Genomic DNA, 25352 nt, shown 5'->3' with positions numbered 1-25352 from the left:
TTCATTTAAAGCCAATTTAATTGACTAACACGGACTTCAATTTAAGTAATTCGGTGCCACTGTGTGAAGCTCATTTGAACAGAATACTGCGCATTGTAATTGCGATCAGTGATGTGCTGGAATTGATTCAAAGGGATTGAAATTGGGAATGGATTTTTAAAAAGGAATTGGAAATGGGATTGAAAAACAGGAATTGAGCCAAACCTGGATTCTATGTGGTGTTTTATACATGCCTGAGATCAGAGGTCTTCAAAGCAACACAGTGATACGGATGAAGCAGCCACCACAAACAGCTCAAACAGCGGCTCAATCTCGCTTTTGCGTCATTTTATAAATCTGTATTTTAACATTATTGTATTTCACATGGCGGAAAATAAGTACTGTATTCAAATGTAACCAGAGAGAAAAAAATGACCATTCCCTCGACCTTATGAGAAACACAAATAGCTCTTTGGTCAAAAAAACTTTGAGAACTAATGCCTTAGATACATTTTCGTACAACGTTATTTTGTTACAGTCTATTATTGATATTGTTCTAATATTATTATTTCTTTAATACCCTATTTTAAGAGCCTGTTATGAACAATGCATGAGGCACTTTAATAACAGCTGATTGCCTGCACAGTTATAGTGCAGTAAAGCACTGCACATGGATTGAAGGCATGGCTCAGCACAGGAAAACATCCCAGACAGAGTTAAGCATGGGAAACACACATTAGAAGCCCAGGAAAATCATGACACCTAGTTATTCTCTTTATCAAAGCCCTCCCCCAATCTGTATTGCCATTCACATGCATTAGCTCTAATGCTCTGTGTACTCAGGGCTTCAAATCCCACCCCTGTGTGTATGCTGATTACCTAACCCCCCACTCCCCAGTTACATTCCATTCCCAGAGGTTTGATGTACTCAGAACCTTGGAAACACCCTTGCCCAATAAGGAAGCCCCCCTGTATTCACTGAAGTGGTCCTGCTCTCAGGCACAGCCCCTCACAAACCCCCCTGAACAGCAGAAGGACCCCTTTTGTATTTAAATCCCTCTACTGGTGCCTTCAGCGTATATGCATGTACACAGAGCAGCCAGATAGCAGTAAGGACAGTGTTATGAGAATACAGTAAAGGGCTTGTTGGACTGATACTTCCCCCCCAACCCCTAGCCCAGCTCCACTTAGGACTGCAAGGGTGTTCAAAACTGCATGCTGGAATTTAACTGGAAGGAAAACTCAGGTTTGAATTTGAGAAACTCTGCAGCACTTCTAGTGTCTTCCCAGTGATTACAGGTAAGGTGACAACTATCTCTAGGTAGCTACAGTCGTATGGGGAGCCCTGTATTCTATGCATCATCTTGCTAATGCACACTATTGCAACTGCATGTTAATATCAATTGAATTCTTAATGTATTCCTGAAGATGCATCATTTATCTAAAGGGATCAAATGGGCATTAATAATGAACAAGGGACCTTGACCATCTTAGAAGTGGCTCACCTCTCTTTTTGCACCGTATAGTAGCTGCTGGTGTAATATTACATGCCTGGCTCTAATGGTGGATTGTGGCTGCTGTTTATTTTCAGTAGCTGTGGAGGATACAATGTGCTGTGTTTTTTTTTTTGCTTGAAGCAAACCCAGGGAAACGCAGAAGTTTGAATATGCTGGTTTTCATTCAAAGCTCAGTAGCAGGCATTGTAAAATAAAATGCAATTCCAGCAGTAGTCCTTAACAAAACTTCAACATTGCTGATCTAATTGCACTTATACATAACTTACATGAACTCTGGTGGGAGTGGGGGATAAATGATGAATGCAGTTGACTAATGCAGTATCTCAAGGGAGCATTTGTTGCATGATACAGTAGCTGTCCACTACATTAAGAATGCTGTTACAGCAATGGGACTTAGTGCATCTTTATCACCTCCTGCCCAGTCCTAAAGAACACTACTACAATTAACAACAGTGCTGTATTCATAAATCATGTGCGTACCAGTGAATGTATAAGACTGCAAAACATTTACAGGCACAATGCTTTACGAATCTGAATACTTTATGAATATAGTGCATGATTTAGTAGACCATGGGGTTGGATACATGCCCTTTGCTTTGACTAAATGTACCCTTCTATCTCCTTCTAGTCATTATCTCATGAGAATACCTGCATCATTCACTGGGACACAGTGCCATGGCAGCCTTACCACGATGATTAGCTGCAAGAGCCTTTTTATTTCATGTATTTCCTTCTTTAGAAATGATTTCCCCACTCTGGTATAGAGATACACATTGTAAAAGCATGTGTTTGTAGATGTTGTTTGTCCCTCGTTTCCCGGACACAGTGATCCCTGAAAGAAAAGACATTGTATCTCAGCGGTTCTGTCCAGTTCTAGTGTCTCCTGCCTGGCTTCACAGCAAGGGTAGCACAGCAGCACATAGAAAGCGATTCAGTGAGTTTCTTTAGAATAATAACGCACAGGTTGAGCAGAAAGAACAGCCTGAATGAATTCAGCAGAGACTCCAGCTTGAACATACAGATTTGCTGGCTCTAGGGGAGAGCTATGGAGTGATCTCAACCACAATGGACAAAAAGCATATAGGGAACATTTTAAAATAATATCAACACCAATGTAAAAAAAAAAGAATAATAATATTTGCAATCCATGGGTGACGTTTCCCATTATGAATATGAAAAATCTGTGTAATGTTTGCCAACTAATTGCAGCGCCATGGCTATAACAGCGATTTCATTGTAATTCATATGGATTTGCAGTCATACTGTACATGGAAGTAGCCTACTGGTGACAACCCACAAACTAGTCGTAAGCATTGGAACATTGGACTCCTCATGGTTCTATTTAGAATCTTTCAGCTTCATACGGAACCCTCTCTGTAGAACAATGCTTCTTTGTCAACCCAATACAGAAAAAGCCCTAAGGAACCATACAGCTACACAGATCACATACAACGCTTCTGCTTTTATCTTTACACTGAAGAGCTCTGGTCTTTGCACTCGTAATTACGTTTGGTAATTAACATAGACGTCTGACAGCAGAACAGTATTATCCAGGAATTAATGTCAAGTGCACTTTCCAATTGCAAGTTAATCTAGGTGTGAGGGAGGGAGGGAGCCTTCTCTCTGGGACTGGGATTAAGCGTCATTCCTCCTCCTTCTCACCAGCAGACCCCTCGGGAATGGTTTTCTCTTTCTCTAATCTCGCCCGTCTGCTGCTGGCACTGCGCTCCTGCCTCTCCAAGTCCATCTGTTCGGGTGAAAGTGGATTTGCAGGGATTTTCACACTGGCACGTTGGACCTCTGCTTGTAGCGTTGAAAAAGAAAGATTGAAAGCAACCGCAGGCTTTAAGTAAAGGGTGGTTCATACTTCAATCGCTCGACCGGCGCTGAGGGTGAGTCGCCAGGCGTGTGACTGAATTTTTCTCAGTTCAATCATCGTGCAATATTCAAATAGATTTAAGAGTAAATAGTAAAATCAAAATAACAAGGAACAGCTGTAAGTGCGTCAAGGGTGATTGGTAGCACTTTACTCTAATGACTGTGTATTCACATAGTAATTACTTAGTAAATACATGTGTACTGACACAGACATACAATGTTATTATGCATAGTTACAATGTGCTTAATGTGTAAATGTTTCTGCACAATATATGTAAGTACACCGTTGTATCAGAAAAGGACCTGGGTTATATTGCGCAAAAAGATTTACACATTAGTACATTGTAACTATGCATACTAACGTTGTAATTATGTGTACTGTAAGTACACATGTATTTACTAAGTAACTGCTATGTAAATACACAGTAATTAGACACTGCATGTAAAGTGCTACCTATTTCTCAATGTCTTTTTTCATGTTAAGCTTCCACAAGGCAATCTTAGGCTGGAAAGACATTGATAACATAAGGGCTGTTTTGCACTTATACCCTGTTACCGTGTGATGCGGTTGCTTTCTGCATCTGTCCCTGGTGAAACAGCAGCATTGTAAATGCATGAATCCTGTTGCCAGCTTTAGCTCTATAACAGGAGAGAGACTGCAATGTGCAGCACAGCACAGCTTGATTGCAGTGTCTGAATAAACCCACTGCTAAGACAACGTACTAACGCATTCCACAGCGCTAACCAAACGCACACCGTTACAGCTTTTGAAAGATGGATCATTATTGGCAATAGCCTTTATTTAATTACATGAGTAAACGTTATTATCCATTTTTTTTTCTGTCAAATATATAAAATGCAGCGCCCAGCTGCTGTTTATCTTTTATTTCTTTTTCATCACCAGGGATATTGCTTTAATTATTTCAGCCCCTACGGGTTTTTGCACTTTTGGCTTAAGGTTAAATATTTTGTCTGGTGAAGCATCATTGCTTTGTACTGTATACTGCAGTATACTGACGAAGCCAAGAGCCTGTTTTGTTTGCTTCACACATTAAACTCATTCAAGTTATATTGCCAGAGAGTAAAGCATTATTACATCACAGACAATGGCAAATAAATAAAAAAATAAATAACTACAACTCCCTTTGAGTAATATTCCATGCAATTCCAAGCTGAATTCATTAATAAGATATTATTTAATTGGGCATAATTGATAGGTGCTGAACCAATATAGTTCTGCCATCTTCAGTCAGTGACACAGTTTAAAGGCTGACACAGATTGCTATTTTGAGAACAGGATTATGATTACTTCGCCTTTCTTAGTTCTCTCAGCCATACACACCCACTCCCCGCCACCGTTTGTGCGCAGCAGTCTTACAATAAAAAAACAGGCACCGCTGGTTGGGACTTGGGACCCCCAGAGGAGCCTTGCCTAGTAAAAGCACTATCGCATGGGGAGAGATGGGTGCCATCGTTCTGGTTCAAACTGCCGATCTCAGGACCGCGCTGGCATGGCCTGCAATATTTAGTAGTCGGCAGCATCCTTTACTTGGGTTCGGCAGGTGACAAGAGGCAGCTGGGTTGAAATCGTGAATGAGGGTGACCCGTTGAAGCGTTAAACTGGTTGCGACAGTGGCCGACATTCAGAAACTGAGGTACTTTAATTATTGCGCAGTTTTCATGCACGAATCCGCGTAGCAGAAGCAAATAACACCATCGCTGTTGAAATATTAATATTTCTGGTGCCACTCACCCCCAGCTGAAGTTGTGTTACTTATTCGGTCGCATTCTAATGTTAGCATCTCAGTATACTGGGTGCGGACTTTCAGTTTAAACGTATTGCGAGATCGTACGGGATTGAGGGACACTGCCTCTTCAAACAGCATGTCAAACTGAAGCTGGCTTTCATGCGGTCTTTGATGTGAGTCTGCCTGACTTCCAGAGGGGAGACTCGCAGTATCAGAGACAATGAATCATGAGAGAGTTATATGAGAGCGCAGTCGAGAAGAACCTTGAGGAACGAGTTTCTTAAAGAGCCAGACTGCGCGGCTGTCCCAACGCGACGGGCTGGCGTTCCCTCCGCGGTCCCTGATTGATGCTTTGCAACAATGCGCCTGTCAGTCACGGTTTTTTTTTTTTTTTTTTTTTTTTTTGGAACTCACTGCTCGTTCCGAAGACGGCTCTTCTGTTATCTTTGGCGTCCATTGATCTGCTGTGCAGAAGTAGGACATGCATAAAAGCTGACTCTGTGGGAGCCTGTCAGCTGAGTGCTAATCTGATTCATTTCAATGTGTAGGATCATTAAAATAAAGCAACAACTCACACAATATGTAAAGCGTGTGTGTGTGTGTATATATATATATACACACAAAAATTAAAAGTTAAAAAAGGGGAAGGTATCCGAGCGCATTGTGCGACACCCAAGATTGGTAACTTATAGGAAACCATAAGGCTACTGTTACCAAATTTGTTATGCATGAAATATTGAAATATTGTGTACATACAAAAAAACTTTTTTGTACCAACTCCGTTTTTATTTGTGTACACTGCAGTAACACCTCCTTTATCGTTGTATTTGCATTGTACTGTATCCTTATACAAACTCATATGAAAGTGATGTTTCATATATAGATGTGTGTTTTAGCTTATTTAGTTCCAGTGTTTTAAATACTCTTAAGGATAGTTATATGTATTAGCGCACACAGAGAAACACACAGATTCACTAACCACTATGAGTTTCCGGCTTTTTTATGCACGGTAGTGAAATACTGTGCCTGCAGCTTTCATTAGATACAGTATTTTAATTAGCGGAATGCCAGTGGTCATAACAGCTCCAAGTTCATCATGAATTTGAAGGCAATATTTAAATTTGAATTAAAAACATGTACGCTTCTATTAAGTACTGCTGTAAAAGTGAATTAAAGATGGCAAGGATTGAATTTCGAGGATTGCTTGGCTGTAAGAAATCTTCTAAAGATGAGTTATATTGCAGAGACATCTCTTATGTGCAATAAAGCAGCTCTCTCTCAGACCCCAGTTAAATCACAATTAAATCACAATTGCACAGCTGTAAATCCATGCTCTTGTCAGCAGAGCCGCGCTATTGAGTAGCACCTGCATAGAGGGACTATCTGTCATTTATAAGGACTCAGAGCAGAGACTAGGCAAGTTAACCATCTAAAGACCAAGGTCAGGGTTTTATTGGTTCGATACAATAGATTATAGGTTACAAGGAGGAGCTGGACTGGAACAGGCCTTAATTCTTATCATGAATTCCACCGCTAGCTAATGATTAGTTCATGGTCGTAAATGAAGCTAAAATAACACCACGATTACTAGTATTACTTATTAAATAATGTGTTTTATGTCTGTAGTAAAACATTATATATATATATATATATATATATATATATATATATATATATATATATATATATATGTATATATATATATTAAAATCATTTAGAATGGGGATAGTCTTTGGGATAGCCTACAGTTTTTTTTAAAACTAGCTTTTCCTCCCTTCTGAACACATTTTCTTAGGTCCACATTAAAAAAAAAAAGATGCGTTATTGATTAATTCACAAATTATTGATTACAAAGAGCAGCATAACTTAGAGGGCAAAACCTGAAAGGTTGAAAATATTTGTATAAAATTGTTTATTGGCCAAATGCAATCTGAAAATGTCTATAGGGGGCTAGGAGTGTGTGATCAGAGGGTTGTTGAAGATTGGTGTAAAATCAAGGCAGGTACCGTCTAGAGCATGACAGACAGACAGACAGACAGACGGACGGACTGACTACACAGACACTGCTCAGTTTTCTGTTCATTAAACCACAACCTTAGTATGCTGCAGTTTGACTGTGCTTGCTTCCACCTAAGACTCCTTACAGTCTTTTCAAACCTAAAAAAAAAAACCTCAATGAGCCAGATAGACTGAAGAGAAAACAGCCCTGCTTGAGAGAAACATGTTTGTAATGTATTTAGTAAGTATAAAATAGAAGTGCATTGAATATATCACACACAGACACACACACACATGCACACACACACACACACACGCGCACACACACACACACACACACACACGCGCGTGCGCACGCTGCAGGGTGTGATGTAGTATAGCACTATTAGCAGCAGTGAGATTGAGTGGGGGGGGGGGAGGATTCTAACAGCACAGGGGTCATGCAGTGTCTGTGTGTGGAGCCAGCTGTTTGAACCTGTGCTGCAGGGAAACACGCTGAACTCTGTGAGTCTCTAGACAGGAACAGGGAAGATAAAAGCATTTCCTTGTCAAGAATGAATAACAGTTTTGTTTTTTTTTATAAATCCTGCATTGAAATTCATAGAATTCACACAAATCAATATGATACCCCAGGAAACCTGACTAAAATAAACATGACTGGCTCCTGCTGCCTCAGCCTGAAATGTCCTTTTGAAAGCAGTGGAATTTTTCAAGAGTAAGAAATAAAGTAGCGTGTGTGTCATTTCAAAAGCTTTCACCCGCCCCGCCACCCCTTCAAAAAAAAAAAAAAAAGACCTTTGTTTTTCACGTAACACTTTCCATATGTAAAAACAGAAGTCTGGAGGAAGCCCTTTACAGAAATAGATACTCCCTAAAGATTGTGAGCGGTCTGTTTGCCTTCCTTTTTTAAGAACATTCCAACAGGTTCCTCAAACAGTCTGTCACTTGTGTTGGGTCCCTCACTACAGAGGGCACTAGAATGTTGCTCCTACATAGCCTGAACAAATGGGCTGTATAAGCTGTTTCAACATACTGTAGAGGGATGGTAGACTTGAGCAGTTTTAAAGTGATGAACCTTCCTTACATATACTCCCTTAGAGTGACTGCTTAATCTCCAGAGAACAAACCAAGTTAATACCTTGTCTCGTCGTGTTCGCTCTGCATCAGAATGGAACAGCACAATAGACTGTGTCTCTTTGCACATGTCTGTTACAAATGCTAGGTAATGGCTCAGGAGAGCCGCAGTGCACATGGAATTTGATTACAATAAACAACTGAATAGCACAATCTCCATAATAAAAAGCCTACAAGAGTTGGAGGAAGAGTGGCTGTGAAATTGCACTTTATTTACACACCGTCAGATTCACACTTGTCAAAGCATGTGCTGGAAAAAAGAGAAAATAGAAATGTGTTCTATTGAGACGACAAGATAAATGATCTCAATAATGATTAAATATACTTCAAAAATACAGGGTCTGTAAAAAGTCACCAGGCAACTGTTTAGTCAACCTTGGAGCAGTAGCAGTGCTCCTCAACTCCCACTGATAAGAATCTCAGGCACACACACAATCGTATCTTCTATTGCACTGAGCCCATTAACATCAAGAGCCTCTCAAAAAGACCTTCGTTCTAATCTTGAGTTTTCACAATCGGCTTTGAAAACATAAATCTCCTACCATTTCACAACCATAATTCAGGACTGAGTAGTTTACACTGCACAGCGCGCAAGGCAAGTCACTAGTGCAGATACAGTAAAAACATAAACACAAGCATTAACTTGACCTTCATGAGGTGGTTCTTCCATGACGCGAAAGGGTGAAAAGGTCAGCCTTCAAAAAGATAAGCAGAGCTGATAGCTCTGTGTTTCAAGGTAGGGTTTATCAGCTTTAAGTTAATTAAGTCTTGAGACACGTCAGTAATTGGCACGGTTTTCCTCCCAAGACCCGCGTATGTCCTATTCCAATGGAGTTTGTATTATTGCCCTAACTGACTTCTCACTTCTATAATGAGTTTTTAATGCTTTTGAAAAAAAGGACATTTCCTCAGGAAAAAACAAATACAGGACAGCTGATAAAAAGCATTGTGAATAGGATCTTGTTTTGCCTGTTTGTCAGCCTCGCTGCAGAGAATTCTAAGAACTAAACGGCCCACCCACCAGCCATTTGGGAAATAAGATTAATCTTCCCCCTCACGGCATCACAAATGGTTTACGGTTCTTTCTCTTTAATTTTCAGTAAACGGATTCAAGTGTTTATGCCGTCTTCCTCGGGGGTTCCAAAGATAGCACCAAAACATTATTAAGGGTCTGGGGTGGGAGGGAATAGGGAATTGTGAAAGTGAAAACGTTACAAAGTGATAAAGCCTGGAGACAGAAGCATTCATTCTTTATACTTTATTTGAGAACAGCTGAAGAACCCCATGGCTGAATAATACGTCCTGTACACTCAAGCAGACAAACCTTTTATTTTCTGATATCCAGTCTTTATAATTATTTATAAGTATAAATACTGGCCAACTCCTGAAACGAGGTTTCTTATTAGAGTTATCGATGTCTTTATTGATCTCAGATCCCGTTCACACTACTGTGCTGACCCGAAACGGTGGCCTAAATCTGGGTCAGCTTTGGGCTGCCTTTTCTTTTTTGGAGCGTTCACATATGAGAAAAGGCGGCCCTGGGCCACCGTAAATCACAAGTGTGAATGGGGACTCAGTTACTTGCTTGTTACCTTGTTGATTATTGGAGGGATATATGTCTGGGTTACAGCATGATGCTTCACATTATTGAAACATTTACCCTTGGCCTTCCTCTCTACTGCATATTTGAGGCATGGTCCTAGGCTAACCTAATTCATCTTGCCATTGCCACTGTAATTATTATTATTATTATTATTGCATCTATAAACTAACAAGGTCAAATGAGAACTTAAGCCTTAATGCTTTTGATTCTAGAACGCCTATACGGAACCTGTAATATAGTTGAAGATTCTTAGAACGTCCGTCCCTATTTTCATGCAATGCTATGATAATAATTACCTGTTCTGTTGCTTACTGAAACTTGAATTGTTGTGTATTATTTATATCTTTAAACAGCCTTTCCCAATTGTTTCAAGAGAGCTCTGATAAGCAAGCCATTCTCTACAGGATTTGATTCTTTGTAACAGAGACAGTGATAAATAGTGCCATTTATCTCCTGCAGCTGTGTGTGTGTGTGTGTGTGTGTGTGTGTGTGTGTGTGTGTGAGTGTATGTGTGTGTGTGTGTGTGTGTGTGTGTGTGTGTGTGTGTGAGTGTGTGAGTGTGTGTGTGTGTGTGTGTGTGTGTGTGTGTGTGTGTGAGTGTGTGTGTGTGTGTGTGTGTGTGTGTGTGTGTGTGTGTGTGTGTGTGTGTGTGAGTGTGTGTGTGTGTGTGTGTGTTTTATTCCATCAGAAGGCAGTGGAACAGTGTACCAGTTTCGGACTATGACAGATTCCATTGTCAAACCACAGGAATAGTATTGCTTTATTCTCACGGGCCCTCACACTCTGCAAGGACGGGATATTAAAACTATCGGGCCAGCTTTCTATAATAATAACCCCCACCAACTTAACACTAACCTTCAAAAAGCACAGGGAGGCAGGATAATACAAATGTTACGAGCGTATCAGTGCCAAAATAACGCAGAGCTATTGCATTGTGTGAGTTATAGATGAAACTCTACAGCTCAGAGACTAAAAAATGACTTTCCTTTGCAGATTTTTCATATAAAAACCTGAGATTCTACCGGAATACAAAGCCTCTCGCTTGTACAATAATATATACTGCATTTGAGTTTGTTATTCAAATAAACAGATTGTTTTTCATACATTCCTAACAGGAGTTCAGTGTCGAGATAAAGGACCTGCCGCCTTCAAAGAGAACTGATGAAAGAGCCGCCCTTATCTGTGCCAAATGAGGTTTTTAAAAACTGAAACTATTCCAGCATTTAGCAACAGCATTAGAGATGTGGAAATGCATGCACTGATCAGTACGCTAACGGATAGGATATTGTGTATAACAAATACACAATACAGTGCATTACAAATTCCCCTCTTCTGAGGAAATGGGAAATCACACATGTTAAATTAATTTCATATCGTGCAAGCATATGGGACCAATAAAAAAAAAAAAAAAGGTTTGTGTTATTTGCATTAATTCAATAATTTAACAGCTTCTTTCTGCAAATTAATAGTTTCATAGTGTCACTATATATATATAGAATCCATTTGCAAAGTCGAAAATAGCAGTGGTTGAAGCGTGACTGTTGGAATAACTTGTCTGCTCCCTGCTGTAAACTTGCTGTTTGAGCAAATCTGTGGCCTTCGTGCTGTGGCCTTCGTGCTTCAAGATTTTAAAAGCTGACATACCAAACACTCCGGAAAAGGGTGCCTGGGGTCGGCTTTTCATGGGTGAGGTGTGAAATACTGCAGGTTAAAATCCCACAGGATGGGTTTTTGGAGGTCTGCGTGAGCCTGGTTGAACTTTCACCTTCCCTGCTCATCTGAATTCATTATTCCCTTTGATGATCTAGCAGATTCAGCTGTGTGTGAGAGCTCCGTGAAATAGGCAGAGGCAGTCAATCAAACTGAATGCAAGTCATGTCTGTGAAACAGAAACCTTCAAACAGCTTTTTATATATGAATTACGAGGAGAAATCGATTAATGATTATTTGATTAATCACCCCTGTGGTTGCAGATCGATTAAAAAATAATAATAATAAAAATATGAGTGTGGTATCAAAAAACGAGAGAGAGAGAGAGAGAGAGAGAGAGAGAGAGAGAGAGAGAGAGAGAGAGAGAGAGATTACAAGGATGTGAAAAAAGGCATTACATATACTCTTATCAGATGTTAGGAGTCAAAGGTGGTAGATTCTCACAGCTGGCAGCAAATGTGGGCAATGTTGCTGGGAAAGTAACACTGGACTGATGGATGGGATTGGTAAACAAAGAGTTTTTAAACATCTTTTAGTTTGGTTTTCTCTCAGTTCACAAGCAGCCGCTCAGCACATCTAAAAGTGCTCATTGGGTTTTCTAATTAGCTTGCCAAGTGCCAACAGAATCAAGGAGTGTTTAATTAAGCACTATTATCGAACGCAGCAGGCATTACCTGCGAGAAAATTGACCTTGGCAACAGCTGTGTGTCCAGACCTGAAGACGAGGTCCCTGTTGCTGCGGGTATGACTGCTGTATGAGCTGATTTTCACTCTCATTCCCACTTCCCTACATGAAGGTCAACCCCCAATCAATATATGGGAACCCTAACCGTCCAAATCCACGTACATTCATTCAAACAAGGGGTTTTAAACTAGGCTGTATTGAGTAACAGTTTCAAATCTCTGAAGCCCTGCTAGTTTACTTGGCTATGCATTTCCTACCAGTTTATCAAACTGAATCTAATGCCATGCTCACGACTCAATAGCTTTTATTATAATGAATTGAAATGGACAACGTGCAGGGATTTGATTCTACTGAAAGAGCAACTAAAATCAAGGTCTAATTCAAATTAGCATTATCAATGGAAGAACAAATACACCACGCCGTGGTTTTCTAAATCATTTGCATGCTATTAGAGCTCCTTTAATAAGCTAACTGTGCCTAGGTTGGGAATGCACTTTGGAAGCTCATTAAGAAGCCAGTGCTCGGAGATGTTCTGACTGTGGGGGTGTTTTATCAGTGGATGATGGGAACAGCCTTGGCTGTGTGTTAATTCAATTTCACTGGAGATGCTTGGCTTAAAATCTAAACCTGTGCGAATGTACCAGTAGTGTTGTGTGATGCACTGCCCTTACAGATTCTGTCCTGTCCCCTGTCGGTGAGATCAGATGAGGTTAAAAGCTTAAAACATTTTTTTAAATAATCAGTCTGATGTTCAGCTAAAAGCTAAACTCAAGAGCCGGCATAGCTAGTCATGCAGTTCTTGAATGGAAACCATAATGGGTGCTTTCTAAAACCCATTCATAGGTATCAGGTAGCCAGTCTGACTTGGAATAGTCGCTGCACTCCAGAAAGTGAAAGGAGAGGGCGAGGGCCGTGTTACAAATCCACCTTCTGCCTTTGAGCTTGATAAAGATCACATTGTCCTCTGCCTAGTACGCCCCCTTATCCAGGCAGATGGGGCTTAGTTCTTTTCCTGGGTTTCTGGCCAAAATGCTCACCTGCTTGTAAGCTAAGACCCCAGGAGGCGTCTTAGTAGAAGCCCTGAGAAAGTGACACAGAAGAAACGGTTGACAGGACCTGAAATAAATCCTTGTGTATGTCAGAGACACGGGAGGGCCATTTATAAAGCTTGGCATTAAGCTGTTATTTTTTTCTTTCCAGAGTAATAAGAGAACAGCATTCCAGTTCACTGAGCCTGGAAAGTATGTTAATAAGATAATAATGTACCTGTCTGTGTAATGTACCCAGGCGATGAGGGGAGGGGTGGTGTTAAAACTGCACATTCTTACACTGAGTGATGTTTGGTGCAGGGCCACATCTGTGGTCTACATTCCAAATCTTTTGCTTTTCATATCTGCTAATGACCTTTATTAAGAAGGAAAACAAAGTCATTTTGATTGGAAGTCCTGGGATCGGGTCTGCTGGTTTGTGATGAAGTAGTGCCACCTAGTGCATGGACAAGGAGGGGAGCTCGGCATTCTTACTGGACCTATGATACAGAATAGTGGTGAACTATGTTTCTGTTCAAATCACTGCTTAAACACACAATGATAATATGTTTCCTATTCATATCACAGCACCGTTTTTAAAGCAGGTACAGTCGTTAGAGTACTGATGGAAAACATGGGTCATTTTTGTGAAGCTTTTGATACAGTACAAATACCATATGTTTTATAAAAGTGTTCTGTAAGGCTTGTGTATTAACTGTTGATACACAATAAGCAGGTTCAAAAAGCTTTCTTGGGAGAGTACATGGTATGAGGAGGTGTACAGAGCAAAAGGGCAGCTGTTTAGTCTTGTTTACAAGTCTCACTCACCTTTCTCTCTCATTCCCACTTCCTGTATCCCCTACATGAATATACATTAATATACGGGAACCCTAACAGTCCAAATGCAAACGTGCTTAAATTCAAACCTGTGATTTGAAGGTGTGGACACACATTTCAAACATTCTAACTAATACAAATCACTTATTTTCTGTCCCACAAAAGAAATAAACAGGGCTTGCTTGATGAAAACATATATTTCTTTCTTGCAGTCACAATGGTTAAAAAAGCATTATATCCCATATATATGCAGGTCATCTCTTGCTAGAGTCAGAATGTACAGTACAGCTAACATTTTATTCTTTTGGTCTCTTTTTTTGTGCAGGAAAGATGATGTCACCAACCCTTCATCTCTTGATCGGATTGCTCTGCCACGTGACAAGCCTTCTGATTCCCAGCCACGCAGCTGCAGAAGGTGCCACCGAGCTGAGATCTGCCTTCTCCGTGGCCAGGACCAGCAGCATGGAGGGAGGACCCAAGATGGTCATCACCTTCGACAAGGTCTACGTCAATATCGGCCACGATTTCGACCCCAAAACCGGGCTCTTCCGCTGCAGGGTCCCTGGGGCGTACTACTTCTCCTTCACGGTGGGCAAGTTCCCCAGGAAGAACCTCTCGGTGATGCTGATGAAAAACAAGAACGAGGTGCAGGTGATCGTGTACGACGAGCACCATGGCAAAGACAGGAAGGTGCAGAGCCAGAGTGCCATGCTGCAGCTGGAGTTCGGTGACACGGTGTGGCTGCGCTTGCACGGGGACCCCAGATACGCCCTCTACAGCAACACGGGCCCGTACACCACCTTCAACGGATACCTCATCTACCCCAACACCTATTCCTACTTGGGGAACAGTCTGAGTGACCAAGAGTCAGCTGATCAGCAGTCAAGCCATGCCTCCAATACCAAGGTTACTCCTGGAAATAAAGACTGCACTCAGAAGGAGGATCGTATGCTCGCTGATCAGCCGACCGCAGTGATGGAGAAGGAAGAGGAAGAGGAAGAAGAAGATGACCTCAGATCTGCGTTCTCAGTGGCCAGGAGTCAGAGTGTCTTGGGAGAGGACCAGGGCATATTTCAACACAAGCCCATGACGTTCGACACGGATTTTGTGAATATCGGGGCTGACTTCAACACCAGCGCAGGTGAGTTCACCTGCCGTGTCCCGGGTGCTTACTACTTCTCCTTTACGATCGGGAAGCTCCCGCACAAGACCATGTCGGTGAAGCTCATGAAAAACCACCTGGAAGTCCAGGCTATGATCTACGACGACAGCAGTTCCAAGAGGAGGGAGATGCAGAGCCAGAGCCTGATGCTTGCCCTGAAGAAAGGGGACACAGTCTGGCTCTACAGCCACCAGCACGATGGCTACGGGGCCTACAGCAACCACGGAAAGTATATCACATTCACAGGATTCCTCGTCTACCCGGAGCTGACTCAGCACAGGCAGCAGAGACAGAAAAACTAAATCGGATGCCTTGAGAAACCCCTTATTTATGAAAAGAAATTAAAGCGTGTCTGATGTGAGCTTTCTTTTGTGTTTTGCTTTGTTTTGTTTGTTTTTAATTCAGAAGCATGTTTAAGACTTCCCAGATGGCTGTTATTAAGATGATGTTGGGTTTTTTTTTCGTATTATGATGAGCATGCTTAACAAACGTGACGCTAAGACTGACCGGAAGTGGGTTTTTTTTTGCCATTAATGCTGATCATCCAGAACTCTGTAAGGCATTACAAAGCAGTGTCTGCTGTGTCAACCGATCAAAGTGAAAAACGTCCCAGATTAGCTGTTTTTCCACTTGGACGTCTCTGTCTTGTTTTTAAATGCTGTGCTCGTATAAAACTGAAATACTTTTTATTTTGTAATGCATTTGAATATTCTAAACCTAAACCTTCGAGTCTTGTTGTAGATTTGTCTTACAAAACACCTAAAGGCATTCATCAGGATTACACAAACTAGACTAGCAGTGAGATGAAGTGCAGCCTCATACTCATTATAGTACCTAACTGAGGAGAAGTCATGTCTCAGCCTTTGTCTGGGAGGTGTATAATCCTTCTGTTATCTATTCAGGTTCTGTAGATGATTTCAACGCAGGCTCCTTTTCCGAAATGAGACTGGTTTGAAAGAAGGATTTACCTCTTCACGCATCGCCAAGGTTCAGACACTGGGAGCGTGTCTACATGCACGGTGCTAGCTCGATGAAGTTTAAAATGCTGTTATTAAATTATTTACTGGAAGCTGTATTATAAGCAAAACAGTCATTTTCATTAAAAAAAACTACTTAAGGAAAAAAAGTAATTTATTTTAGCACTCAATACAGAGTAAAACAGTGTGCTTTATTAAATAGCTTACACACACAATTGTAAAAATAGCATATAATGCAGAACTACTGTTTCTCATCATTTCTATAGGAAGGTGAAATATTATATCATGGTATATGTGGTAATTGGAAAATTTGTACATTTAATATTACATGGTCATGCACTAAAACAGATAATGCATTTTGTAAGACATGGATATACTGTATGATGCTCTTATTTCCTGTGCAAATGTCTTTCTCATTAATTGTTTGATCCAAAATGTACAAGCATTTGAAGTTTTCCTTTTTGAAATGCTAAGTTCTGACTGTAAATGAGATTTCAAATAAAGGTGACTGTAACAAGACAAGTGCAGCAGAGCTGGACACAAAGGTAAATGGTATTTTTCTTTGTTTTGTTGAAGTTTCTATTCTCCCACTGACATAATTAAGAAAAACACATAATCATTTTGTTTTGGTCATGAAAGCATCAATCCCCTGTATGAAGTAATATCACCTTACTCCAGATGTGTTTGGTTCTACAAGGGTAATTACATACTTCATTGAAGGACTAATACATACCTCGCAACTTTCCCACTCCATTGACCAAATAGCCAAGTTCAGTTTCATTATTGGGAGATAATGGACCTGAAAATACATTGTAGTTGCTTTCTTGCTTTGTGAACTACTGTGTGTAATTTAAGGTCCATTGTCACACTAGGCAGACTGCCTAAATGGGCAATTCTATTAAAATATATTCACTCATGCAGAGGTTCCCAGCAGATCCACCAAATAATGCAGCTGCACCGACCACACTCCCTCCCCATTAATCTCTGTAGTATAACCTGGTACCTTGTAAAAGGTTTGAAACCCCAACTACGATGAAAATGACTTCACTTTATCACATTGATCTCTTCTACAATATAGAGAAATGTGAGACAAAGAAAAACTGGAAACAGACTTGATGGTGTGATAATGCAAGTAGCTAGCTTCAGCAAAACACATAAACACTGTGAGTTCACTAGAGCCCCTTTCACACTGGCACTCCTGCCACAGTCCTGGGTAGAGCATGCCAGTGTGAAAGGGGCTTCATAGTCAACATTCAACCTGTTAAAATAGAAGGGAAGAGATGCATTTCAACCAGGACACAGCACTGGATAATTCGTATCTTTATTGAACTATAACAGCCCATCGAGTCCCATCGAGTACCAATTAAACACTGATATGTTTGCATAGAGCCTGGCCTGGCCTCCCTGGTGCAAGCCAGTGCAGCACATTACCTTAACGACAATGAGGGGCAGAATCTAGGGGGGGGGGGGGGGAGAGAGAGAGAGAGAGAGAGAGAGAGAGAGAGAGAGAGAGAGAGAGAGAGAGAGAGAGAGAGAAACTGCTGCACATGTGGAGGAGGGTAGGAAGCAGAAGCAGCAATGTGAGGTGAAACCTCATCAGTTCTGCTCAGTTCGTTTCCATTTCCCATATCGTGTTGTTTCATTAATGAGTTCTCAGAGGTGTTCCCGCAATCCACAACAATCCAATTACCGCACTGAAAACGCATACCGAAGCCTTTCCTCCTCCTGCCACCGTGCTGGTCAGTCCCACTAACTCTATTTACGAAGGTCTATGAGTGTGGCGTTCACCAGGCGGGCGAAGATCCTGCTCCAAACCTTCTGCTCCTCTCCGTCCCCCCGGCTGAGCCGCACCTGGTACGCGGAGCACACGGCCCCCAGCACCAGCTGCTCATACTTGTCCATTTCCAGAGGCTCCCTCTGCGACTGCAGCATGGCCAGCCTGCGGTACACGGAGCTGTGAGTCTTGGGAACGCAGTCGTCGTTCAGGAGGGAGACGAAGGCCTGGCCGCGGCGCAGGGAGGCCAGCTCCTCATCCTGCAGGGTGATTGTGTAGTCAGTGTCAATATCCAGGCCTCCGAGCAGGAACTGAAAGATCACAGGCAGTGCATAGGCTCATTAACAGATAAGTGACACATTTTAGACTATTGAATGCTTATCAACACAGCTCTGTACATTAACCAGGGAATGATTAACACAGTAATTAACAAGGTCATGCATTTTTCTTTATTCATTTCAGTTAAGATTAGGGTTCAGTGTAGGCTAAGGGTAACAGAATTAAACAACACAAACTTAATAGCAGTAAATATACTACACTAAAAGATAATCTGCTGTACAACAAAGTGTTAAATATAACTTGTTGAGCTCTGCCTAGTGGTTTCAGGACACCGTAAATGTGATATAAAGTGTGCTAGTTTATGGTCCTACTCTACCTGCAAGTTTCATAATTATGAACCTTACATTAAAAATATAAGCACCACTGTCTGTCGTGTTTTGTTTTGACTTCCAATTCGAATGGAGCTGAAAAAGCAAATGCTAATTTAAACATTAGAATAGTTTCCGAAACAGTCATTGCTGTGTGGTTAATGTGGGTGTGTTGTTTGTTCGCTAACTCCAGCAGCGCTGGACTAGTGAGCTCGGGCGGTGGAGCGCACAGTTCCAGAAATGGGTGCTGTCAGCGGATTGGAATTTGAAGGATTCCAGATGCTTCAGAAATCTTTTTATCTGCTGAAATTCAAAACAACATGGGACACAGCACAGTTCCTATGTGCAGCAGCTACTCGACCCAGCCTGTTCTTGTACGCGGGTACCGAAAGCTAATTTGAGTGAACAGATTGCACTGTGTGTCTGGTATATGTTCGGCAGATACAGTATACGGTTCCCAGAATCTAAACCAGATTCAAATTTACCACTAAATTACAGTAACTTCTTTGGAAATCAAGGCACAAATTATATATAATTCAAAAAGGAACTCCTTTATTGAGCATACATGAGAACAGGACCACAAATATTTGTTACATTTTGTTAAATGAGGCTTTAAAGTCTTATCAGTACTTTAAGTAACCTAAGCCCACATATTGAGAAATAACTGGTGTGATTACAGTGAATCTTTGGCCTCAAATGTCAAACATGCTTGTACTAATTTAATTGTACTCAATACAGGGCATATAATACGACTTGACCTTTATCATTGCGATACAGAAACCTTGGTCACTTCTCAGCGTCTCTTTCCTTCGCACAGTCTATGGTATTCTTTAAAAGTTATGATAAGGAGAGACCTTGAGGTCCCACCAGGACTGAAAGGGTTAATAGTAAGCTGAATATGCTCTAAGCAGCTGATTGCAATGAAAATCAATAGAATTATGGAATCCAAAGCAGCAGATTCCTTTCCAAAACTCCAGAGACAACGCTGGATTCCAGTTCATCTGCTTTTTATTATCTCCACCCTGCTGCTCCAGGCTGCATTATCAGCTGGGCAATGGAGCGGATTAACGAGCTGGATTGAAGCTCTGGCTGTCCTTTCACATCTCTCTCTCTCTCTCTAGTGATTACAGAGCTGATTTTATTTAAATCACCTTTTCAGTTAAATATCAACTACCTTATCTCATACTCGCCTGGAACTGCGGCTTGTGGATTTCATCTCAATCTGAATTTTAATTGGTTCGCCCGAAAGTACGTGATACAGAAATAACTGAAAGCAAAACTTCTATCTGAGTCCAACCTGGGGTGCCAGAGCTGGGTGGCCACTTTGTGACAAACGAAACATGTGCACAGCGGGGACAAAGCACTTGTATAGCACACAATGTTTAGTTGCAGTTATACTCTGCATATCATTTTACTTTGTGAGATGTTTGTGCAACACCATCACCCCCAGACCTTGCCCTCCCGCCCCCCACACACACTTTCAGAAAGGCTCTGGCACCTTTGAGTCCAACATATTGTACGCATCTGCAAGCAGCATTTATTAAAGTGCAGCTTGCAAGAAGATGGTCTGCAGGATTGCCTTTTGTTAAAAAAAAACATTTTCATCCTATAAATAAAATGACTTTCGACAGCATAATTTGCTGCTTAAATCAACTTCTGAAGGCTTTTCAGCTCTAATCAGTAATGCTAAAGGAGTATAGGTGAACACATTTCTGACTAGTCGTCTTTTTGCTCCAGGCAGATGGTGAGTGCAGGTCGATCCCTTTCATATCACCAGTCCTTAAAACTGAAAGTGTTCCCTCTGCACACAGTAGAATGGGCTTGGTTATAACACGCAGGTGCATCTTAAGCTGAGGGAACATGAAAGCCTCTTTGTGGCTTGGATCTTGGTTTCAGGAGACTAGGTTTCAGGCCATTGCATGGCATAGCAGGGGAGACTTGGGGGTTCGATACAGTAAAGTTGCCTCAAACTCGGTCTCCTGGATAGCGTCTTTGTGTTCCCTCAGCTTTAGACTGCACTGCCTTGCTCCTTTAGAACGTCTACCACCCCAACTACTGATAACTCTCCCTGCGGATGAAATGAGACTGGTGATCCAGACCTTTTATTAGGAACACATCCATATTCCCAGCGGTTCTGTAACTTTCTCGAACTGGAACCTACAGGAACTGGTCTGTCATGACCCCCCCCCCCCCCTTAATATATAATATATATTATAGAGAAGATAAATGCAGTCTCTGTGAGCCCCCCTAGAGGGTCTCGACTCCCATTTTGAAAACCCCTGCAATATCCAATGCAAGAGCGTTATTCTAACCCACCGGTGACACATGTGTCCTCTATTACAGTCATGCAATATGTATCTGTTTGTTATTACCTCATACATCAGGTGAGCATCGTTCACTGTCTTGTGAAACAGAAGACTGGTTTCTGTGCTCTTGACTGCACTAATGGGACCTGTGAACGAACAGCAGTTCAATTAATATCATTCCTCACGTCACATATAAAATGAATAATTAAATTCATAAGTATGACATTTTAACATTGTGCATTTAGAATGCTAACACTATAAGCGATGGAGAATCATTAGACAGTAATAATAATAATACAGTAATACTACTCCTTCTACTATGACTACTACTAATAATAATAATAATAATAATAATAATAATAATAATAATCTTTACATTATTTGTGGTTCTAATTAACAGTTAATAACTAAAACATATGCACACTATTATTTTCATTAGAGGGCACTATTCTATTAACAGTGAATATAGAGTAATCTGCTCCTTCTTTAAGTGTATGTGCAGCATTAGCCCAGCCTGACTCTTCAGCCTCATTCCCATAAATAAATTATACAGCAGTGCTGAGGAATGGATTTCTCAACCTCACTTACCATTACAGTAACATTAGCCACAACCAGTGTAATTGTAATTTGCCTGCAGTGTGCTATAAAAGTTACAGGGCTGGTTATTGCTTCCCTTCTCTGGCAAGTTTGCAAGGAGCTCTGATTCTCAGTAGACATGGAGCTCCCTACAGTGCTCACAGACCACACGAATACGAGCGCAGAACCATTCTATTGGTATGAGGGTTCTGGTTATAAAAGGGTTTAAGGGATTGAATAAAACCATTGTCAACAGCAGGGTGGGCTGGAGCTGCAAGGGAACGAGGCAATGTGATTTCATCTTTGTGATCAGTTTAGTGGATACTGCAGAAACACTATGTTTTGTTTGGCAGATGCCTACTCATCTGGTATTAGCCTGTTTTATGGACTGCAACTCCCTCTTTTACAAGGAAGCTATTTAATATTACACTTGAAAAGATTAAGCAAACGTATTCTCCGTTTAGACACAACGGAAGAACAGGACAAAACAGGTTATTTAGAGGAGGCGATGCACTGCAACAATCCTAAATAATAAAAGCCTTTTTATTTATTCAGGCTGCCTATAAATTATCTTTAAATACTATTGTGACAGGCTGGTTTTCAGATTATTTACCAACAACAAAAGCACCAAAACCTGTCTATAGTTGTGTAATTATGTTTACAATAGATTATTATTATTATTATTATTATTATTATTATTATTATTATTATTATTATTATTATTATTTTTATTTTATTTTTTTTATTTTTTCTTAAAGTGGTGCAACATTTGCATTAGTCTGCTTGTATATAAAGGTAGTCTCTTATAAAAGTTTAGCATGGTATTTTTATTTATTTAAGTTTTTATTTTTGCAGTTTTACCCTGGTTTGCCATGTTTATTAATATGCTTTACCAAACCTTGCTATTCTTTACAATGCTTACCTATGCTGTAGGACAAGGGTACTCAATTATTTTAGTGAAGGTCCAGAATTCTTGGTTCCAGCAAGGTCAAGATCCGGACACATTTTCACTCCTATCCCCACACCGACAAACGAACACAGAACTACACAAATATAGTTTTTACACATGTTGGTTTGAGAGTTCTTCACTAGGTTTCAAGTTTTTGAGGGAATCAAAACTGTCTCATTTTTACCAGTCTTTCTTCTTTACTGATTTGTTACTGCATGAGTTCCTTCCCTGCCATAACCATAGCATTGTAGAACTACTGTATTCTTATGTGTCTGTGTAGCAGAGCCAAACATTGTATGTCACCGGCATTGAAAACGCTGATTTACTATTAATATTGTTTGTCTTGGAGAACTTATATCCGCACACATTATGTGATCTGCAGACACTTAAGACAGGCAGCATTTTAACATTTTAATCACCAATCTATTCATTGCTAAGCTTTGCACAAAGTGCTACCACTGCTTGAAAAGCGAAGTTTGGTACTCAATAGTAGGTACCATATTGTGTGGTTTCCCTGAGTCAGCAGTTGTGTATTTAAAAAAATACTAATGAGGGTTGTTTCATTAACCATAGAGAAGGGATATGTTGACGCTTACAAAACATGCCACAGCAGCCGACGCACTAAATTTCACTTCATTTGAGCTGCTAATATTGTTGTAGTACATTTTGTTTCATTCATATAACTGCTACTTACTAGCACAGCGACACCTACTGTACCCTCGCGTACCACACTCTCATAAGAATTATCCTGTCTGAAAAGTTCACAGCATTTGTGAATGCAAGTGAAAACATAGATTGGCATTATGGCATTAGCGGTCCGGATTCGGACCGCGGTCGGCCTACTGAGTATACCTGCTGTAGGATAACGTTATCTACAGGTGTTAGAGGGAGAGCAGCACACGTGGTTTGTTTAAGTAAACAGTATAAAGCGAACCACACAATCCTATTCCTCCCGCACCTTTCTGAACAGTTTCTACATTCCATCAGTGGTACTGAGCACGTTGCTACCATGCATGCAATAAATCTCTAATGAAATAGAAGATTCCCTGAAAAAAAAACAAAAAAAAACAACTGGCGAGCTCTGTGCAGAAATTGGCAAGGTGAACTATGAACTGTCATAACAAGGTTTTTTTTTTCATCCTGAATATGCCAAGTAAAAAAAAATAGTGGGTTGGTTTTACTGAGTTATGCATAAAGTATTTAGAAAATAAAAATGTTATACAACACAGAAAATATTTAAAATAAAGCTGAAAGCTAACGGAAAGAGGATTCGAAGCAAGGATATTTCCTGCAAATTGTTTGAAAACTAATTATATATGAATCTACAATTGTAATAGATTAATTTATATTCCATTAAAGGTTATTGACATAACTTAAAATTAGCATCTGTTATGTCAAATGCCTTTTCATTTTCCTTACAAAGTACGTGACCGACATTTTATTTTTAAGTACTAGATTTCTAGTAGATAAATACAGAACATTTCAAATCTTATGCCGTTCTCACTGAACCCTGTTAGCGCGCTCCAAATTACAATTTCTGACGAGCTTTTAATCACTGATCACAAAGAAAAAAACAATATCCCCCACTCTGCTAAACTTAAAAGGCTTGCTCCTTTTGTTTATTAATAATGTATTATTTTAACAAGCCGGTTTTATAATCACAAAAAGGACTGTGATGGGAACACAGTGCTATCCTAAGAACAAAAACAAAATAATATGTTAATGCTACAAAGTTCCATATCCCTTAAGTTAAAATCTTTTAAGGGTTATTTTCTTCTCGTTTTGAAACATCAACAGGTTGTTTCAAACTTTTTCAAAGTTTAATGAACAACATCACATGCATTCAACCGCTGCTTCCAATTTTTTTTTTTTCATTATTTTAATTTTTTTAAACTTGTAAAGCCTCGTAATTTAAGCGTTATGATGTCATCGTGCACAATAAACCTTCTTGCCAGCTAACTGCGTATCTCTAGGCAGGCAGCATCGCACCTATATGTGAGAAATGCAAGTGCATTTTCTAGTACCTGCCCACCTGTTTCTTTCCTTCTGGCTCCCCCGAAGCCACAGACACTCAGGCTAACCCACACGCAGACTCTTAGCAGCTTTGCTGCCGACATGCTGAAGTAAATAAGAGCTCTCCCTCGCTGTCTGTGATTAATACTTTCTATAGGCCAACCTCCTCCACACTTTGAAACTGGAAGGGTAGAAAAAAGCTCAAGGCCATCTCAAAGTTTCCTGAATAAATGCCCTGAACTCCTCTGACTAAGTTCATCCAGGCAGAGAACCTGTGCCAGTAGAACTCTAACACATACCATACACTAAATCATGAGATACAGTGGTTCTAAAAAGAGACTAACGGAAAAAATAAGATGCCTCACACAGACCTGAATGAACAGGCTTTTGTTTCCACCATGCACACTAGTTTTTTTTATTGTATCCTTGCCATTTTATTATGTTGACAAAACAATGCAACTACGCAGTTGATAAGTCTGTGTCGGTGGGTTGAGCTGCTCTTCAGTCCTAAACAGGCCAAACCAGCCAATGTGTTTACAGGAACAAGTACCAGCACCATCTAGTGCTCAACTGCTTTGGATGAAGTTTACTTTTTTTTTTTTTCTGCAGTGTATTTGCTGGCAATACACTGCTGTGCACTAGATGGCGCTGCCCCTTTCTTGTATAAAGATGCTTTGGCTTGATCTAGAATGGAAGGGCAGCTCAGACAATATAAAAAAAGCAATAAAAAAAAAAAAAAAACACAATATTGTAGTGACGTCATTAAGAACTACTAATAACAAGACAACACTACTTCCTGCTAAATGCAAGCACACATTGTAACGTGCAACA

The 25352-nt window shown here is 40.5% G+C and overlaps 2 protein-coding genes across 3 annotated transcripts; one reads left to right on the top strand and one right to left on the bottom strand.

The window, feature by feature from the left end:
* Positions 1-1051: 1051 nt before the first annotated feature.
* LOC117432071 (complement C1q tumor necrosis factor-related protein 4-like) lies at positions 1052-16806 on the top strand. Of its 2 annotated transcripts, none has more exons than XM_034904858.2 (2): positions 1052-1278; positions 14443-16806. In XM_034904858.2, the coding sequence occupies exon 2, from the start codon at positions 14448-14450 to the stop codon at positions 15579-15581; it is 1134 nt and encodes a 377-aa protein (XP_034760749.2). In that variant the 5' UTR covers positions 1052-1278; positions 14443-14447; the 3' UTR covers positions 15582-16806. The 2 variants fall into 2 exon arrangements, with proteins under 2 accessions (XP_034760749.2, XP_058858653.1); XM_059002670.1 differs by lacking the exon at positions 1052-1278 and adding an exon at positions 3118-3388.
* Positions 16792-25245, bottom strand: LOC117432072 (protein FAM180A). The gene is made up of 3 exons (XM_034053506.3): positions 24541-25245; positions 21050-21129; positions 16792-18341 (listed from the first exon to the last, which is right to left on the bottom strand). The coding sequence occupies exons 1-3, from the start codon at positions 24623-24625 to the stop codon at positions 18012-18014; spliced, it is 495 nt and encodes a 164-aa protein (XP_033909397.3). The 5' UTR covers positions 24626-25245; the 3' UTR covers positions 16792-18011.
* Positions 25246-25352: the final 107 nt, after the last annotated feature.

This window comes from Acipenser ruthenus, chromosome 27 (genome assembly GCF_902713425.1).
Source record: "Acipenser ruthenus chromosome 27, fAciRut3.2 maternal haplotype, whole genome shotgun sequence".
Classification (NCBI taxonomy): domain Eukaryota; kingdom Metazoa; phylum Chordata; class Actinopteri; order Acipenseriformes; family Acipenseridae; genus Acipenser; species Acipenser ruthenus.
The sequence above is the reverse complement of the archived record's forward strand: the minus strand, read 5'-3'. Positions and strand labels throughout refer to the sequence as shown.

What these genes read in the sequence shown, in the direction of transcription:
- LOC117432071 (XM_034904858.2), top strand. Translation starts at nt 14,448, where the DNA reads ATGATGTCACCAACCCTTCATCTCTTGATCGGATTGCTCTGCCACGTG.
- LOC117432072 (XM_034053506.3), bottom strand. Translation starts at nt 24,625, where the DNA reads ATGTCGGCAGCAAAGCTGCTAAGAGTCTGCGTGTGGGTTAGCCTGAGT. An exon ending in AGCCAGAAGGAAAGAAACAG is followed by an intron (nt 21,130 to 24,540) that starts GTGGGCAGGTAC and finishes GTTCGTTCACAG; the next exon opens with GTCCCATTAGTGCAGTCAAG. An exon ending in ATGCTCACCTGATGTATGAG is followed by an intron (nt 18,342 to 21,049) that starts GTAATAACAAAC and finishes GTGATCTTTCAG; the next exon opens with TTCCTGCTCGGAGGCCTGGA.